At 45.3% G+C, this 19,660-nt stretch overlaps 1 protein-coding gene across 4 annotated transcripts in view; it reads left to right on the top strand.

The window, feature by feature from the left end:
• Positions 1 to 19,660, top strand: part of cdh24b (cadherin 24, type 2b) — a 104,193-nt gene that overhangs the window by 16,467 nt on the left and 68,066 nt on the right. For 3 of the 4 annotated variants that reach the window (XM_029255206.1, XM_029255205.1, XM_029255204.1), the window contains exon 2: positions 16,886 to 18,506. In XM_029255206.1, the coding sequence (XP_029111039.1) occupies positions 17,106 to 18,506 (1,401 nt within the window). In that variant the 5' untranslated portion in view covers positions 16,886 to 17,105. Of the gene's footprint in view, positions 1 to 11,338; positions 11,352 to 16,885; positions 18,507 to 19,660 lie in introns of those variants that run through there. The other variant, XM_018758196.2, reaches the window with a different exon arrangement.

Genomic DNA, 19,660 nt, shown 5'->3' with positions numbered 1-19,660 from the left:
GAACAGTACGGGAGAAAGTTTTCTGTTAAACAATAGAATCTGACCTTCCTTAACAAGCACAAAGTTATAAAGCAAAGTCAGACTGGCATAGTTCCAAATCCTAGCAGTGACAGCCATGTTTGCACCTTAAAGGCCCCAGTTAATAAATGTTTACTCAGAGCAACATTTACAAACATTTGTGAGCAATTTATTGGTTTTCAAACAGCATTTGGCCGTGTTTGGTTTGAAAGACTGCTTTATGGCCTTCGAAGTGGGTTAGTAAAGTATGTGATGCAGTAAAGTCAGTATTTTTGAGGTATAAGTGTGGAGCTGAAATTAACAGCACCGGTATGGGTCTTTAGCAAGGGAGGCAGGCCGGCCCTTCGACAAAGCGCGACCCAAGGCCAGCCTCGGGGAGGGGGGGTGCAGTGTCAGGCCTGTGCAAAAAATTCGGCGCTGTTGCTACCTGATGGAACCAAAGCTTCGGCCGTGTTTGAGTCTGTTGAAGCAGCGCTGCCAGAACCGGGACCCGGGAAGACGAGGCTCAGACAGCAGTTCAGTGAAGGCTGTGCTTGCAGGAAACGCACATTAAAGCCCAAACACCTTGGCTTGGTCATTACCATACTGGGCGATTTCTGCTCTTTCATGAATTCCTTTAAAAACGCTTGTAGAGCCCTCTGTGCAGTGGAAAGTAGATCATGCAAAATGAATTTATAAACGAAGTTTACAAGCAGGACCTCTTTGGCTTGTGGTCCGATCAGGCATTGGGGGCTACACTGTGTGTGACACTTCCCCCGCTGAGAGTGCCTACATGCAGGGCTCTGTAAAAACATATTAAATATACAAGAAGAAAACACAAAAACGACTAATTCATGTTGGGCAGAAAGATGCTGAGTTTCCATGAATTATGCATTTCCACAAATTATTAGTAGCTGCATTTCTGGAAGCTTTTAAAATCAGATCCAAAAGATTTATTGCCATCTGAGATGTTGCAAATTCAGTACCTCAATTGCGAATGGAAAATTTGTGAAGAGAATTCTGTTGTGTTTCAGCTAATTAGCAGTAATTTGAAATGAGTACCATACGCCAGTTCAGATCATTATTGATTAATTCAAAGAAGAACAGGTTTTGTTTCGTAAACTGGCAACAAGAAACATTAGATCAGTGGTAAGGGCGATTGCGTTGGGACTTTAAAGCACAACATACTTATTTAAGTTCACCAAAACGTTAGACAAATTTTAGAGTGAGAGAGAATTCCTCAGAATAGAAATCTTAATCTAGCTACTGAAAATAATACAGTCATGGTATTCAGGTAGTCATGGAATAACAGTCATGGTGTTCAGTAGAAGATTGTCTTTTATGATTGCTGTGCCACAAGAGAGTGGTGTTCAAAACTGCACCACCAGAACCAACCAGAACCAATTTCTCTCAAGTTAATTTTCCTTCCCGGTGTTTTTGATCTGAGGAAAACTCAATTTTGGTAGCAGTACAAAGAACGCATACAGCATTCTGTAGCTTTTTACTGCTGGGGGGAGCCTTAAGTTTTAACCCTATTTGCAAACACTTTATTAATGTTGATATCCTTACTTTTGGAATAATTGTAGGTGGGTCTTTTGACTAGTGTTGTATAACACGAACATGCGGCCTGTTATCTTAAAATAAATGTGCACGTATTACATATTTAGGAGACGCTTTTGTCAAAAGCAGCTTCCAATGAACTCTATATAGTGTTATGAGCCCACACACCTTATTCACCAAGGTGACTTACACTGCTAGATACACTACTTACGATGGGTCACTTATCCATACATCAGTGGAACACACTCTCTCTGTCACTCACACACTATGGGTGAATCTGAACAACATGTCTTTGGACTGTGGGAGGAAACCAGAGCACCCAGAGGAAACCCACACAGACTGAGCGGGGATCAAACCCACATCCTCTCACATCACGCCGGCACTATGAGACAGCAGTGCTACTTGCTGTGCCACATACTACATAGCAGTGTGTCTAAAATGTGCCCTAGTCCACCTTAGAAGTGGAAGTATCCTGTAGCAATAAAAATGAGATCACAGTGACTTTGGTAGCTGGAAGAATCCCTGTCTATTGGATCCCACTGGAGCTGGATCTTGGTATAAATTTTAAATCCAGGTGTAGGTGGGGTATGTTGTAATTCCCAGAGTTCTGTAGTTAAATGATTGTTGTTGTGAACCATGTGGAACCACCAAACAGCCAGACGTGGAGCAGCATAGTACTTTTACACTGGTGTTTGGGAGTGATCAACTCCTATAAGTGTTGGGCTTTTAACATCCATGGAAAAGTGACACTGGAAAATCCAGCGCAGCATCAAAGATGAGTTTAGGTCATACTTGATCCTCACTATGTCCAGCTTCAGCTCCCCAGTCTCTACATTCTGTGAACTGGTGTTCAGGCCCAGATTCAGATGTTGGCAGCTTGGTCCTTTACTGTTTCACTTCATTTTAGCAGTTTGCAGAGGTTTGTTGAATTTATATTTTGAAGGGGGTTTAAGTTTTTGTGTTCGGTACTTTGTTTACTTTCATTTTGTTTTGCAGTTCTTGACACGAGTGACAATTCTATATAGAGTTAATTACTGTTCTGGATAAACTTGTGGAATCTGAAAAATACAATATATATTTTGATGATTTCATTTTTTTAGGACATTTTGTTTGAATGCTGCTTTCTGGTGTTTCTTAAGTTTCATGGGATGTCATTTCAAAAGGTGGATAAATGCATTATTAAAAGCATTTTTAATAAATTCACTTTGTCAGAATAAATAAAAATAAACTATTTTCACTGTAGTAGCCCGTGTGTCTGTAAAATTCCGAACTTCTTTGTTTTCAGACTTCACCGGGATCAAAGAGTCCTTTAGTTCTGAGCAGTGCCAGTAACGACCACGTTCGGTACATTTTACTGTGTTTGTACTGCCTTACTTGAGTTCACGAACATTAAGCTTAATGAGCAAACAAACTTGTGAAAGTCATAAGGTACTGGTTTACAATGTGAGTTCTAGCTACTGCACGCACGAGTGCCTCTTCTGAAACTAGCAACTTGAGTTCTGCTGCTTGTCACACGTCACCACAGAAAATGCAGCAGAACCGCGCTGTTCCAATTAGGCGCAATGAATATCTCACACACACACACACACACACACACACACACAAAATCTGAAACCACTTGTCCCATGCGGGGTCCTGGAGCCTAACCTGGCAGCACAGGGTGCAAGGCTGGAGGGAGAGGGGACACATCCAGGATGGGACACCAGTCCATCACAAGGCACCCCAAGCAGGACTCGAACCCCAGACCCACTGGAGAGCAGGACCTGGGCAAACCCCTGCACTAAATATCCCTCAGTTTATTTTCTACCAGCTGCCAAAAATAAAGGAAAAACAAAATACATTTGTGATTTTACTATCGTAATTTTCTCAGTGGTGTATGTGTTGTACTGTGATCTATACTGTTGTTGTTCACGTACGCACAGCTGTTCATGGCGGATGGGCTGTGTTTGAGCCATCGCTGCACATTTGTAACATGTTGTCTCGAACTGGGCTTATTAATCATCTAAGTTTGGTGTTCAGCTGATTTATAGTCAGAGAAACAAAGCGCTTGTGATGACCATATTGAGTCGAACGGCACACCAGTAAATGTTTATTTAATAAAACAGTTTTTTTTCTTCAGTTGTGCAAAATTGGATTGATATGGCAACGTAATTAAAGATAAAGACCTGAAAGCTAAAGAGTGCGGTTTTAAATTTGGAGCGGTAGGGCTGTTACCGCAGCACTGCTCAGGTGGAAAATCCACCCATTCCAGCTTTAAATCCTTTTGTGAAAGAGGGCCGAATAATTGCGCTAATAATGGTCATAAACAGACTTTACCTGAAAAGATTACGCCTACGAGGGGCTTGAATAAAAGATGTGTTTACCTTTAGACAGTTGCCTTTTGAGGTAACCTTTTTAAATAAACAATAGAGAATATGCAAATTTGGTGGCAGTGGGTAGCGCTGGTGCCCCATAGCAGAGGCGTTGGATGTCAGTTGGAATTGTGCTCAGTCCTGGTATTCACACAGGTGTCCTCCTACATTCCAAGTACGTGTTTTAGGTGAACTGGTGGCCCTGAATTTCCCATCGTGTTATGCATGAGTGTGTTGGTGCGGGTGTGATGGCCCTGTGATGGACTGGAAGTTTCATCGAGGGCGTACCCCACCTCTTAACTTAAGCTGCTGGGGGAGGCTGCGGCCCAAACCTAGGTAGCGCTTGACTTTCGCTGAGGCATAACACGTGAATACTTTAACATCAATAACCACACTGCGCACTCTGTAACCTCCCTAAAAAATCCACGGTAACGTCGCACGCGCTCCATTAGACCGCAAGGACAAGATCGCCTTCTGCTGTCTATTGTTGATCGGTGGGGAACCCGAAATTCAGAGCCCTATTTGTGGAGCAGAGAAAGGAGGGCAGGAGGGAAGATAGAGAACAAAGAGTTTTAATGGTTACGCTGGATGGGGGACATTCAGAGGGTGAAATTCAGAGGAAATTCAGAGGAAGGGGGAAATGATAGCTACAGACATATTTGGAGAGCGGAGAACCATGAATATTAATGAGGTAATTTTAATGTGTGTTGTTTAAGTGCTTGGGGAAAGAGCACATTATCACTTTCGCCACAGAAATCTCTGGACTGGAATAACACTCGAGAATGAAAGAAAGCATGGGGCCGGTCTTCTGGTTTGGATCGGGGAGCCAACTATATTTCAGCGTATTAATTTTCCTCGTGTGCATTATTTGATGTCACGGGGCACACTGCTTTCATGTTTCAGGCATATTTTGGATACAGTCATTTTTCTTAAGAGCCTTTTGAGCTGCAGTAAGAAGGAGGAATGGAGTCGGGGTGCGAGGGGCTGCTGAGCAGGAAGAGAGACGGGGGAATAGGCCCATTGCTGCTGTTTATTACTTGCCATCACACCTGTCTGGTTGCCGTACGGGTCATTTCCTCACCGATCCGTTCCCCGAGGCTCTTGGCCTAGCGGCGGCGGTCCGGAGCGGCAGCATTGCTCTGGCCCCGCGGGCCCGGCACCGGCCTTGACCCCCGTCAGTCACCGAGCCTCAGCCCTGACTCTTCCTACTCGATCTGGTGATTTGACAGGGTTCACAAACTCACATCCAGCAGCCCCATCTGCATGTGTCAGGAATGGAACCGCTTCTTCAACACTTTGACGGCCTGACAGTTGGAGACCTTGTTCCAGTTCTTCTCCAGCAGTAGAAAGGAAGGCAAAAGAAAAAGGAAGAAAGATGGTACATTTGAGATGAAGTGAATTAATTTTTTTCTTGATCAATAAATTGAAGCACTTCATTTCTCCTTAATCTCCACTAAGAAGCAGGATGCAATTTAAAATATAAATGAGCCATTTTGCGTCCCTTTGGTCAACATTTCAGTTTGGATCAATTAGCCATGCTAAGTGGACATTGTGGGTGTGTGCCTTCACTTTAACTCACTTTTTACTTAATTGTTCATCTGTGCATCTAAGTTATAGGTTTGATGTGAAAACTGTGAAAGTTTTAATTGTTTTTCTGGGGTGGGGGGTGGCTGAAGGAGATCGCAGTCTGTTAATTATTAAAATGGGGGCTTGAAAGTGTGGAGGATTTAGATTTTTAATTAAAGAGGAATTTGTTAGGACTAATGCGACGAGCGGGGAGGGTTTGAAAGCGACGCAATCCTGTGTAATTCTTTCCCCCCCCACTACACACTGACTTCCTCTGTTGCTCCATGTCTCTTTGTCTCTCAGGGCATTCAGGTCCGGATGCACGGAGAAGGATTAGCCCATTTCTCTGAAACCCTTTTTCCAAAACACAAGCAGGGTTAAAAAAAAGTGTTTCATCTGGTTTCTGAAGATTGAATTACAAGGGGCCAGAGGAGATTTGTGTGTGTGTGTGTGTGTGTGTGTGTGTGTGTGTGTGTGTTACACTGGACATGTCACGCACCTCATTTTTTTGCCCTCTTTCTCCCTGTTTGCCCACCATTTACCGCTGCGGTTAGACTGTCTCTTTGCTTTAGTGTCAAAGACGTATATAAAGTACTGTCATTCATCTTGGAGAGTGTACATCGCTAATGAGTAAATTTACTATGCAGACTACTGTTCTTTATGGTATGGAGAAGCCTTATTGAATAGAGCACATCAACATTAGCAATAAATTAACTAGTCGCAATCAATACTGTATGATTTGAATTATCTGTGGGGAAATATTCAGTATCAACATTCCAAATGTAGGTATTAGTGCCTTCAATGTGCAGAATAACTTATCGATATTTTACTGCTGTTGACACGTGTGCCTGTGTGTGTTTTTACTGCGGTTGAATGTGTTTTCTATGCTGAGCCTGTCAATCTGGATAAATACTATGAAAATTAGTTATAAAGATAAGAATAATGTCATGTAAATGTACCTATAAATATGGAACTTATAGAGGCAGATATGAATGTTATGCTGGGATTGTGTGTATTGCTGCCGTTTGCCTGATGGGCTGCAGGCGGGCTGCATCATGGCCACACTGATATCTTGCCCAGTCCATGGCATGCCGTGGGCATCGGGGCCATGATTCCAACAACAAACCCTCCCACCTCGCCTTATGCCCCCCACATGTCCCTCTTTCCCTCCGTCTCCCTCTCTCAGAATAGGATTACCTCTTATCTCCCTGCAATCTCTCCACTCATCCGTCTATTTTTTTAACTTGCGCTGTCTCCCCCCACATGCTCATTCTCCTTATCTTTTTATCCCTCTCCCATAATCTCTGTCTCTGTCTCTCCATCTCTCTCCGTGCATTAATGTCATTTCTTTCTTTTATCTTAATCTCTCTCTCCCCCCCCCCCCGCTCGCGCTTTCTCTCAACACAGTTGTGATGCGTCGTGGTCTACACTTGGCCAACGTGTGTATGTGTGGTAATCGCACCCCCCCACCACTACCCCCAGTACAGGACTAGTGTGGCTGATCCAGCTGGTGTTCTCTGCATGTCTCCCACATGTTCCTGCATCCCCATCACTCGTACACCTCAACACGATAAGGCAACACACTCCGGATCGGTTGCCGAGGCTGTTGGGCTGACAGTATGAGTGACAGCGGCACACTCCTCGGCATTGCACCAGGAGAGATGGCATGGGGGGAGGGGGGGATGTGAGAGATTGATGAGAGAGTGAGAGAAATAATTCTCACTTCACTCAGGGCTGGAAGATTAAGGAAGATTAGAAAGATAGAGCGAGGAAGGGAGAGATGGAGTGATAACTTTTCCTGCATGCGGGAGAAATATCTTCGAATACCTAATACCCCTAGAGGGAGCGGGAGGAGGAAAGCAAGCAAAGAGAGGGAGGGAGAATGGGAGCATTGGAGGGACATAGTGATGAAAGAAGAGAACATGTGAAATCAAGGACTCGCGAGTATCATCTGTGAACTGTGGAGCCAAATACCATCTTATTATTGGTTCCCCCAAAACCACGTGTGTGCCCATGTGTGGGTGTGTTCTGTGTATTTGCTTTTATTTGCTTTTTTTTTTTTTTTTCTTACACAGCAACCAGGCATTGAAAATCAGAGCCAGCGGCACTGTTGGGTGGCCTGCTTCCCATCACAGATGCACCCTAATAACAGCGCACTCAGACTTATGAAAGAGGGAGTGTGCCCTGGTGGCACATGGGTGAAATGCTAAAAGAGCCGCGTGTTCAATCCGCCATAAATGATTACCACATAAGCTCCTCCGAGAGGGATAGAGTACTTTATGCACAAAGAAGTTTAACACAAGTGGCCCCTTCCCTCCAGTGTCCTCTTTTTATGAATATCAGCGCTTTGGCACAGTGGCCTTTTAACCCTTCCTGGTCTCTAACCTTGGCTGCAGCAGGTTTCACCCACTCCGGCAATATTTCCAATGTCCTACTGCTGCACAGAGGGCAGTATGGTGGTGAGGGTATGTTCCTTGCTCAGTCTGTTTGGAGTTTGCATGTTCTTCCCATGTCTGTGTGGGTTTTCTCTAGGTGGTCTGGGTTCTGCCCACAGTCCGAAGAAAGGCACTCCAGGTCAATGGGTGACTCTAAATTGCCCAAAGGCCCGAACCACTGGTTAGCCAGTTCCAGTCCCAAGCCCAAGTAAAGTGATGAGGGTTGATGTCAGGAAGGGTATCTGGTTGTAAAATCTCTGCCCAACCCCACCTCCAAATGCTGCGGGACTTGGAGGTAAAACGGCCAAATCTGGGGTTGTCGTAGTATTAGCAGTAGTAGTGCAGCTGCGCCGGCCAGAGGTACAACCTCAGACCCGCTGCATAAACACATGACTCTGATATGCCATCACATGTAGGTGTACCATCATGATGTGTTTTACATTTGTTCTTATAGACTACCTGAATTATTCAGCAGACTACTTACAGACACCTACAGTTGATTCATTGGTCTGAAGTTTTTCTCCAAAGTGACTCACAATATTGGGATACTTCTCGAGACTTAATGCTATATTCTGCTCGCTTATGGCACTGTCATTTTAGTGCATAGCAACTACCCTCCCCTAACGTGATGCAAAATGTGTCAAACCACAGGCTTGTTGCTCTCTTGAGCTGGTGTGGGTTTACACTCCGGCACGATGGTGCTCAGACCCATAACTACACCCCAGGGACCAGCATCCATACCTGACAGCTCCAACCGGCTGCTACAGCCTCGCAAATCAAGGCAGACAACACGAATGGGATCATTACAAATCATCCCTTCTCCAGTAGCAAGTTGTCAAACAAATGGGCAGCAAATGTAAAGCTAGCGTCGACAGAACAAACTACGTAGCCTTCAAGCAAACCGTAATTTTTACCCATAATAATGAAACCCAGAATACCCAGAATAATGAAAGTAATTTTTTTTTTTTTTTGGTTCCTCAGTGTTTGGCCAGTTTTCAAGAACAAATTAAGACTGGCTGACGAGGATAAGTGTACATACAAGGCAGTGCTGTGCCCCTCCTGCAGATTAGGTGGCACAGCATGCACTGGAGGAATAACATAGGGAGAATGTATTTTCAAAGTGGCCTTAAATGCCAACTGCATGTCTCATGTGTGAATACAACAAGAGTGACTGCAAGGACGATTTATGACATAAACCTGGGCAATGTGCAGTGGCGCAGTGGGTTGGACCAGGTCCTGCTTTCTGGTGGGTCTGGGGTTTGAATCCTGCTTGGAGTGCCTTGCGATGGACTGGCGTCCTGTCCTGGGTGTGTCCCCACTGCCTTCCGCCCTGTGTTGCTGGGTTAGGCTCTGGTTGCCCGCGACCTCGTATGGGCGAAGCGGTTCAGACGATCCCATACCTGAGCAATGTTTGTCAGCATTTGGTCACTTTCAGTTTGACCACTGGAACAAGTGGGATTACTGTAACTAAGGGAATAAAGAGGAGAACTGTGTCCAGTGGAAACCAGCGGATTCAGTTTATGCAGCACTGTCCCATGAAAGCCCAGAAAGATGAGTTGGGACTCCTACCAGCTCTTTTAGTTCTTTGCTTCTTTAGGTCTGTGGTTTTTTTTTTTAACTCGATGGCCAGGGCCACCCGCTGCAAGTTTTTTACCCCGCAATTTAATATTAGTGTGCTGGAAGTGATGCTACCATTTCGCCCTTGAACAAAATACTTTTCTCTTAATATTCCGCTGTGAATCTGGTTGCTTGTAACACTTCGGCTCCACTCAGAACATCAGTCACACTTGTAACGTCCAGCAATTTCAAAGTCCAGCATGCGACACTGCTGTCTGGCTCTGTTAGAGTCCGTCTGTAAGCACTGAGAACACAAAGACGGCTTTTGAAATATGCACAGCATTTGTTAGCATTGTAAGTCATGCGGAGTAAGGTCATCCGTTAAGCAAATTTGTTATGATGGCATTGATAATGATGATACATCAAGATACTACAAGGGTATTGTGCTGCTCCACACAAAGCAGGCAGTGGCATGAATGCTAAAAAGCGGCATATGGCAAATGTCGTGGAAGTGATACACCAAATGTAATTAAGGAAATGACATTTGCCAGAGAGTGTTTGGCTTGCTTATAACTCTGCTTTACAGGACATTCTGATATATAACCAAATAACACAAACTCTTCCTTTGTCATAGCTTAACCAGTGAAAGGCCGAAACAAAAAAATGAACATCCTTAATACACAGTTAACACACGCATAATAACCTGGTAAAAATTTGAGTGATGCACGAGCAACTCGGGGTGGGTACCTTGCTCATGGATGCCACAGCAGGAGCGATTGAAACCTGGGACCATCTAGTGGAGGACGTCTTGTTTAATTTGACTGTACGTTCTCAATCACTTTTTTGCCTGTGAATGGAGTCTTCTTGTAAAGACTAGCCACACAACTTGATTTAAAGCGTCCTCCAGGAAAGTTGCCATTTGCACTGCGGACACGATGCTGCACACTGCCTGGTTGCGTGCGGAGCTGCGGTAATGCACATGCAAGAAGGGAGACGCACTTACCTGAATGTAATCAAGTTTAATTGAATTGGATTTAAATTGCACTGTTAAATGTCAAATGACCATGGGGCCCAGAGGGGAAATGCAAAGGTATTCTCACAGCAAAAAAACTGGGAACCCAAGGTCTTTGTGGAAAATGTTTAGATTATTAGCATTAGCAGCATGAATTCGACCTTTGGTGTATTTTGTGGGTTTTTATTCTAAGATATTTTTTCATGTCTGGCTTGGCTTTCCCACCTGCTGCATTGCCCTTCAAATACAAACAGGAAGAATGCAGAGGTTATCTCCAGTCATTTTACTCTGGTGTCAGTGAACTCAGGCCTCGGAGGACAGGGAGACACTTCTATCGCTGATCACAGGCTGGCTTTAATCAGCTAGGGTGCCGCTGCTGTCAGAGGGGGTGTCACACCTCAAAGGAGGCGTCTCTATGTACAGTATGTGTGTGAGAGAGCGGAGGGAAAACAGCAGAAGGGAGTACGGTTTCTAGCGTGTGTGTCTATGAGGCAAAGAGAATCAGGAATGGTGTGCGCTCACGTCACATGTTCACTCCCTACATCCCGTCAAGTGTGCTATGCCCCTCCATCTCTGGCCGCTTTTCGATCCCTTGAACAGAGGTCTAAAATGAAAAGTATGCAAGTTTTTGGCGTAGCTCTCATACGGTGTAATAATATGTCTCTCTCTCTCTCTCTCTCAGAGCTGTTGAATCCCTCCCAGCATTCAAGAAGGGTCTCAGACTGAATCTCATTTCAGACCCATTTCTCTCCTCATCTCTAGAAGTGCTCCATAAACTTGCATCACGTCGTCTGTCACGATCACCTTTGTATTCCCTATCAGTTCTATATGCAGACACTGCCAAAAGGAGCTGTATTGGACAAACTAACTGTGGTACGACAAGCACTTGTCTGCATCTATTTTTACGTGCTATGAAATGCGCTTTTGTTTGCTTGTACGTCGCTTTGACAAAACGTGTCTGCTAAGTGAATAAATATAAAGGAAAGAGGTTGTGTGTATTTTTTGGTGCATTTGATTGTAAGGAGGCTCTGGAATTAGACATACTCTGTGTGTGTGTGTGTGTGTGTGTGTGTGTGTGTGTGTGTGTGTGCGTGCATGCGCGCGCATGCACAGTCATCTGTTTCAGAGTGAGATCGCATTGTACTCGCGCAGTAACATCATCGGTATCTTCCCCTCGGACAGTAACACACAGGGGTACGCAGAGTTGCATAATGGTAGATAACAGCACATTATTCATTGTATACATATGTTTAACAGTCACTCATGAATTATTTAAGGCCTGTGGAAAGAAGGCCTTTTAATAGTATGCTAATGATAAAATTAGAAGTGGCGCTACAGTTGTCTGTGGGATTGTGACACAAATAACAACCGGAAAGGCAATGGCCTGTAAACCCTGTTCGTCACCTACGGAGCTGCTCCCGTTGCGACGGCAAACTGGGGATACTGGTCGGACGTGTGTTTGTGTCGCTGTGTGCTCGCGTTTCATTTCTACAACAGCGTTCTGATGGCAGCTTTCTAATCTAGACAAGACTGAGGCTATTTAAGCTGATCTTTGTTTTCTTTTATCATCCTTTTTTAAGCTGCAGATAGGAGCATTAACAATGACTTAACCTCTGGATTTATTAAGTGCCAAGTTATCAGGATTAGAGTTTATTTTTTCATAATTTTATTTGCGCTATTGTTCCCTGCAAGCTCATTCTGGATGGTGGAATGAGTGTGGAACATCAGGTGGCGTGGTGGTGAACTCCAGCTTTTGGACTCGGAGAACCCAGGTTTCAATCCCACCTTCTACTGTAGGAAGTTCCCAGCTGTATAAAATGGGGAGATCACTGTAACTGGGGTTAACGCTGCTGTCTCACAGCACCTAGGTGGTGTGAGAGGACTTGGGTTCGATCCCTGCTCAGTTTGTGTGGGCTTCGCATGTTCTCCCCGTGTCTGCGTGGGTTTCTTCCGGGTGCTCTGGTTTCCGCCCACAGTCCAAAGACATGCTGTTCAGGTTCCCCCATAGTGTGTGAGTGACAGAGAGGGCGTGTTCCACTGATGTATGGACCCATTGTAAGTAGTGTATCCAGCAGTGTAAGTCACCTTGGTGAATAAGGTGTGTGGGCTGATAACATTATCTAGCGTTCATCAGAAGTTGCTCTGAAGAAAAGTGTCTGCTAAGTACACACACACACACACACACACACACACACACACATTTTCAGAACCGCTTGTCCCATACGGGGTCGCGGGGAACCGGAGCCTACCCGGCAACACAGGGTGTAAGGCCGGAGGGGGAGGGGACACACCCAGGACGGGATGCCAGTCCGTCGCAAGGCACCCCAAGCAGGACTTAAACCCCAGACCCACCGGAAAGCAGGACCGCGGTCCAACCCACTGCGCCACCGCACCCCCCATAATAATAATAATAATAGTAGTAGTAGTAGTAGTAGTAGTAGTAGTAGTAGTAGTAGTAGTAGTAGTAGTAGTAGTAGTAGTAGCAGCATGGCCTGTAATGCCTTTCCAACAGAAGTAGTCGGGGCAGTAGAGGGCATAGTGGTTAGAAGTATTGCTTTACAAAGGAGATTCCAAGGTATTTTCCCTGCATTGCTGCAGTAAAAATTACCCTGCGTAAAGGGGTAAATCACTGTAATTTGCTCAGTGTGCAAACCTAACACTGTAAGTTGCCTGGGATAAATGTGAGCTTAATAACGTCTGCTAAGTAAATAAATATAAATGTAATTAAATGAACAGTGTAAGTCGCTTTGGAGAAAGGTGTCATCTACACAAATGCAGTGTGAAATGCTGTAACTTTTTTTATTTGAGAAAGAATATTAAAAAAAGAATCCCAAATTTAGGATGCATTAAATTTTTTTGTCCATTCCTTTGCTTTTTATCGTAATGAATGGTTCCCTAGCTACGAAACCTCCGTTTCACGAAGGGTAGACCTGCTTTGCTGGAGATCTTGTGCTGCCACCATGTTTTTCCTCTGCTCTTTGAAAACACACCCTGTCCTGCATTGATTCTTTCTGATTCAATTTTCGCTGCCGAAACCTGGAGGCTTCATTTACACTCGGTTGAAGTGGTGAAAAAAATTAAAAGGTCCTTCAATGAAACTTTGGGAGGCATTGAGGGAAAAGAGGATTGTTTTGGAGGCAAAGAGGGAGTGTGTCGGCAAGGGAGAGGCGCAGGGGATGAATGAGTGTATCGTAATTAAAATTTTCAGTCTCGTTAAGTCTGGCGACAGCCCTCAGTGCTCTGGGCTCTCAGATCGATGGCACAGATCAGCCTCTAATACTAACGAACCAAAGATCGTTTGAGTCCCAGCCAGGAAGGGAAAAATTAATTAAGATATTTATGGCTCTAATTAATCAGTTCAGTAAGAAACTTCGAATGTCTGCCGGGTTTATACAACACGACTAACTGTGGACAAAAATGCATAAGACCTGGATCTCCATCGCCAGCAGTTCGGCGTGACTGGGCAACAAGCCACACCCACAGTGTCACTGTGCCTATACACTCACTAACCTTCCTGCCCCGGTCCATTCTGATGGGCTGCATTGTCTTGTTCAGACAACCGGGCATCAAGTTCAGTGGTGAGACAGCCGCTCAGCAAGTAGCGCTGTTGCTTCACAGCATCCGGGCTGCGCATTTGGACATGGGGTTGGATTCTGCATGTTCTCCCTGTGTTCGTGTGGATTTACTCCCGGCGCTCCAGCTCCCACCCACACCCCAAAGACACCTTTCATGTTGCCTGTTGACTCTGAACTGCCCAGTATGTGCATTTCCTTGAGAGGTGGTGGAGTGGATAGTGCTGGTACCTCACAGTGGCTAAGTTGCAGGTTTGGGAGTAGCTTTGAACCCAGCTCAGGGTGTGAAGAGTTTGCACATTCTCCCCATTTTTCAATCTAAGATGTGTGGAAGAAGACAGTGGTATACCACTTTCATTATGAATTGAATTTGAATTACATTTTTTCATTTACCTGATGCTTTTCTCCAAGACCGCTTACAATGTTAAACTACTTTACAATTATTTACCCCTTCATACAGCCAGATAACTTTACTGGAGCAATTTAAGATTGTTCAAGGGTACTACAGCTAGAGGTGAGATTCAAAATTGCAACCTTTGGGTCCAAAGGCATCAGCTGTTACCTCTACACTATTGGCTGTTTTCTTGCAATGATTTTACCCATTTGTACAGGAGGGTAATTATTACTGGAGCAACGCAGGGTAAGTACTTTATTCAAGGGTACTACAGCAGATGGAGGAGGGATTTGAACCTGGGTGGAAGGCAGCAGCTCTAATCACTATGCCACCTGCCCCCACTTCCACTTGCTCTGCACTTCAGTGTTGTGCTACTGAAATTAGGGCAATGCACCTTAAACAAGGTACTCATCTAACTTGTGGTGTGCTGCTCCATGTGTGACATTACAATGTAAGAATTGAGGTGATCTTCAAGAGATGACAGGTACGGGTTTGATTTTGTGTCATGACCCCCAGACCCCCGAACCAGTGTCCCTATCAGTCAACCTCAATGTCAGAGGGCTGTCTGAATAGATTGGCTGATTGATTTATTGTTGAAAGAGTGAGGCAGCAGAAGAGCTGGATGAAGTAGGGAGGGCGGAAGGGTTACCCCCTGCCAGCAAATCCCCCCACCCCTTGGCTGAGTGGGCTGGGGCTGATGGAATGCAACTGCCTCCGAGTGAAAGGAAAAGGAAAGCGACAGTGGACTGCAACAGGAGGGCCGGGAGAAGAAAGGCATTTTGAAAAAGACGGATGACACAAGTGCTGAGCAGAGAGAGGGAAGGAGATGCAGGAGGCGAGTGGGAGAGGTGGGAAAAGCAAGGGAGAGGGAGAAAGAGAAAGGGAGGACAGGCGAGGTGGCTTTGGGAGCAGACGTGAGAGAGAGAGACAGCGAGCGAGAGCGAGAGAAGATGTCCACAGGGGGTATTCAGGCCTCCGTCATGGCTGAACGAGCCGCATTTTCTGAGAGATTCTCTTCGTCGCACCAGGGCTGCGGCACTGAACATCCCAGCACAGCATGAACTTTCCTTTGCAGCAATATACACCGAACATCTCGACAAAAAATCTCAGGTCTGTGAATACACTCGTCCACGCAGCTCATGCTGAGAGGTTCGAAAGAGTTCCACATAACATGAAGTTAAATACTGAACATATTCACTTGACTCACGCTGAGGGTAGATAGAGCTCCACGTAACATAAATTTAAATACTGGGTGTCGCTACGATGTTTTTCCTCTAGACACGGAGAAACTTGACAGCGGAGCACCAAACGTCAGCCTAGAAGGTGAACGTGTCCACAGGACCGTTCAAGCACTGCCAGGCTAGACAATTATGTTACATTTATTACGTTCACGTTTATTTTCTTAGCTGACGCTTTCCTCCACAATACTGCATTTCAGGTGATATGCACACCCTAGTTACCAAATACACACTCCATAAAGGAGCAAAAAATTTAATTTATGTTTTTAATTGAGCTTTGCATAAAGCTTACGATGCCATTTGGTACAAAGCACAGGCTCCGGGCCGTGCAGCTAGAAGAGGGCTCTTCGCTCTGAAGTCCATCGTTACTTATCATAATTATTATTTCATTTAGCTCAGACTTTTCTCCGAAGCAGCTTTCAGTGTTAAGCTACCTTCAATGTTTTATTGTACCCTTTCAGCGTACCCTTGTTCAATGTCCTCGCACAGCGGGAGGTGGGATTCAAACCCGGGCCCTTTGATTACGAGGTGGCAGCTCTGACGACTGCGGCACCGGCATAAGCTGTTAAAGCAACATGAAACAAGCACATGTGAGCACACAATGTTCAATGGCAGCAATCGGCGATGACAGACAATAGGGTCTGAACGTCCAAGGCGAGGCTGAGCGCATTTCCAACCTCCCGCCTCCACCCAAATCTACATGCCGCTGAGTCACATACCGAACATTACAGGACACCCCGACACAGCAATGATGCATCCATTGAAATGTCACAGCAGCATGCAGCACAGAAAGGCACAGCTCAAAGCTCCAAATTGCGGAGGACACACACTGTTGATGTGCGCGCAGAGCATTTTATGGGCGGGAGCCCTATTAGGCAGTGCCGCTGGGCACAGGCATGTCCACGGGACGGGGCGAGCGGCGCGCTGCACGTGCTGAGCTGTGCCCTCTCTCATCTGCTGAAGATGTCACTGAACATGACAGTACAAGAGCAACCTACACAAAGACTTACATAAAGGCGTACCATCCAGGCTCCTGTCAATGCCCTTTTCTAATCTGTGCCTGTTTCGCTTTTCACCGCCTGTCAATGAATATCTGAGGATCTGTATGTCTATCTATTTGTCCACCGTAGAGTGCAGCTCGACATTTAATTAAGGAATTACAATGGAAAAACTTTCACCAATTATCTCTGTCTATTCTCGCAGGTTATTTGGTTCTCCTTGGGAAGCTGAAGTGTGCAGCCTGGGAGAAGGAGAGAAGGGGAAGAAAAACAAAAGCAACTCAAAGAAAACGAGAGAAATGAGCCCTTAAGTCAAGAAAAGAGAATGAAGAAATCAAGAAAACAAATATTGGGTATGTGTTGTGTGTCTCACAGCACCTATCCCTCTAACTAATTTTTCTAGCTGACAACCGCTGCCAGTCATCATGCTTGTCCGACTCTTGCCCCTTGTAGTCTTCCTCTGTGTATGGGAGGGGCTTAAGGGCGGAGGCTCTGTTGCTAAGGTTGTCCGAAGGCGAGGCTTGGGAACTTTTGCCGCATTGGCTGGAGAAAAGAAACCTGCAAACCAGCAGGAGGCGAGTTTCGATAAGACAACGGTCCCACTTGTGAGGTTCAAGGACTTTGTTCCACATGATCTTGGCTCTGACACCAGGTATGTTTCTCACACAAGAACAACTCAGAGTAGCTCCGCAACGCCGGCATCCAGCAGTAAGGAGATCTGGACCCAGACTGAAAAGCTTCTTACGAAACTGGACGAGAGACCAATTTTTAGTCCTGATTTTACCGCCGCTCTGTCTGTGAGCGGTGGAACGTCCCAGAACTCGAAGGAAAGCAAGAACACCACAAAAAGTCCTAACTTCAAAGCCAAACAAGAGCGAGCTGACAAAGTGCACGCTTTATACCACAAAGTGGACCTCGCTCTCCTTTCCAACAAAACCCGACTCAAGCCCTTCATGAAATCCAGAGCGAAGGCGGATCCAGTGGTTCTCACCACCGTGGCTCAGGGACGAGCGCTCATCCTGGATTCTCAGAGAACGTCCAACTTGACTTGGGGTCATGTTCTCAAGAAACAGATTCTTGATGCGCAGCCACAAAAAGAAAGTGCCAAGGAACTAAACTATCGGAGTAAGACTCTCAAGAGCAGGAAACAGGACCCGGTCGCTCTAAATCACGGAAATTCTCTAGCAAACATCTCAGCAGACTTTTCAGCACAAGACAGAACCGTCAGTCCAGATTTCCCCGGTGTGAGCAATCAAACCTCATACACGGATTCAAGTTTAATTACAAATCTGGCCGGAAATGTAAATACTAGTAGTGTGTGGAAAAATAAACATTTTACTGTTCGCACCACACTAATGGCCCAAAGTGCGGTGACTGCGAACACTGAGAGGAACCTCTTGGTTAAAGACTTCGGTTCTGTTTTCCAAGAGGCAGAGTCCAACAGCGTCCAGACGATCACAGGGACACAGAACGATCACAGCAGAAGTACCGCGAGCAGCATTCACACAGGAAGACCAGGAACGGGACCCACTCTGGACTTCACACACAGAGCTGTTCAAGTGGACACAGGTCACATCTTGAAGCTCAGACCAGATGCGAGTCCAGATTGTGACACTAACACAGACAAGGATGAGAACAGAGTGACCGTCAAGTCTGGGCTGGGTGAAGGGGGGTTGATTTTCCAGGAGGCGGAGTCAGAGATAGAGGTGGATGAGTTGGGACAGGATGGAGAGGAGACAAAATCACGAAGGAGGCGGAGCTGGATCTGGAATCAGTTCTTCGTGATCGAGGAGTACAGTGGCCCGGAGCCTGTGCTCATCGGACGGGTAGGTGCTCTCTTTAGGCCGTTGTTTCCGTCAAAGGGTTCGAATTTCTGTCAAGAGGACCAAGGTTCTTTTCCAGCCTCTTGCTGTAGTACCCTTGAGCAAGGTACTTACCCTGAATTGCTCCAGTAAAAATTACCCTGCTGTATAAATTGATAAATCACCGTAAGCAGCTTAGCATTTTAAGATGCTTTGCACTGAAGCATCTGCCAAATAATTAAATTTAAATGAGAAAGTGGCTTCTCATGCTTCTACTACTACCTGTGCGGTCTTTTACCACAGGCTCATCGCTGTGATTGCAGAGCTTATTTCAAAGTTGGCCTGAGCTGCTCATGCACGTTCCAGAATTGACCTAAGGGAAAATATCTGTGGGACATTATTTTTAATTGGATAATTTACTCCTTCCACAGAAATAACACTAAGCGGTACTGTAAATGGAAATGAGTTTTAGTATTAATTACTGAATATCTGTAAAGAGATAAAACTAGGATTTGGGTGTTAAAGTTCAATTCTGTATTTGAAATCCTGGTTGTTTTTATCAGTGGTGCCAAGTGGGATGTAACTATGTGGACTGTTAATTCTGATACGTGTAATAAATGCATAATATGATCATTGTGACCCCAGTGGATGTATTTTGGCACTGAGGGGTCCAGTCATGGCCTAGGAGGCTTTTGCAGGTGTGGATAATGAACTGACCAGACCCCTTTTCACTTAGCAGGTAATAACCCTTTATATAAAAACATTTTATTTGTTACATTAAGTGCTGGGACACAAAGAAAAACCACAGACCCTTGCAGGACATGACTGACCACAGCCTAAATACAAGAACAACACATTTTTTTGTAATTTCAAGAATTTAAAGTAATTCTGCTCTGGGACAGCCCCTGCGTAGTTGGTAAATTTTGTGGGCAAGGTGTAAGTATAAAGCCTTCCCAAATAAGGGGGAACCTGCTTTTACATTTATTTATCTAGCAGGGACTTTTCTCCAAAGCAACTTCCAGTGAACTCTATGTAGTGTTACCAGCCCACACACCTTATTCACCACGGTGACTTACACTGCTAAATACACTACTTACAATGGGCCACTCATCCATACATCAGTGGAACACTCACACTATCTCTGTCACTCACACACACTAGGGGTGAACCTAAATGGC

Source organism: Scleropages formosus, chromosome 1 (genome assembly GCF_900964775.1).
Source record: "Scleropages formosus chromosome 1, fSclFor1.1, whole genome shotgun sequence".
Classification (NCBI taxonomy): Eukaryota; Metazoa; Chordata; class Actinopteri; order Osteoglossiformes; family Osteoglossidae; genus Scleropages; species Scleropages formosus.
This window is presented reverse-complemented; position numbering and strand designations above follow the sequence as displayed.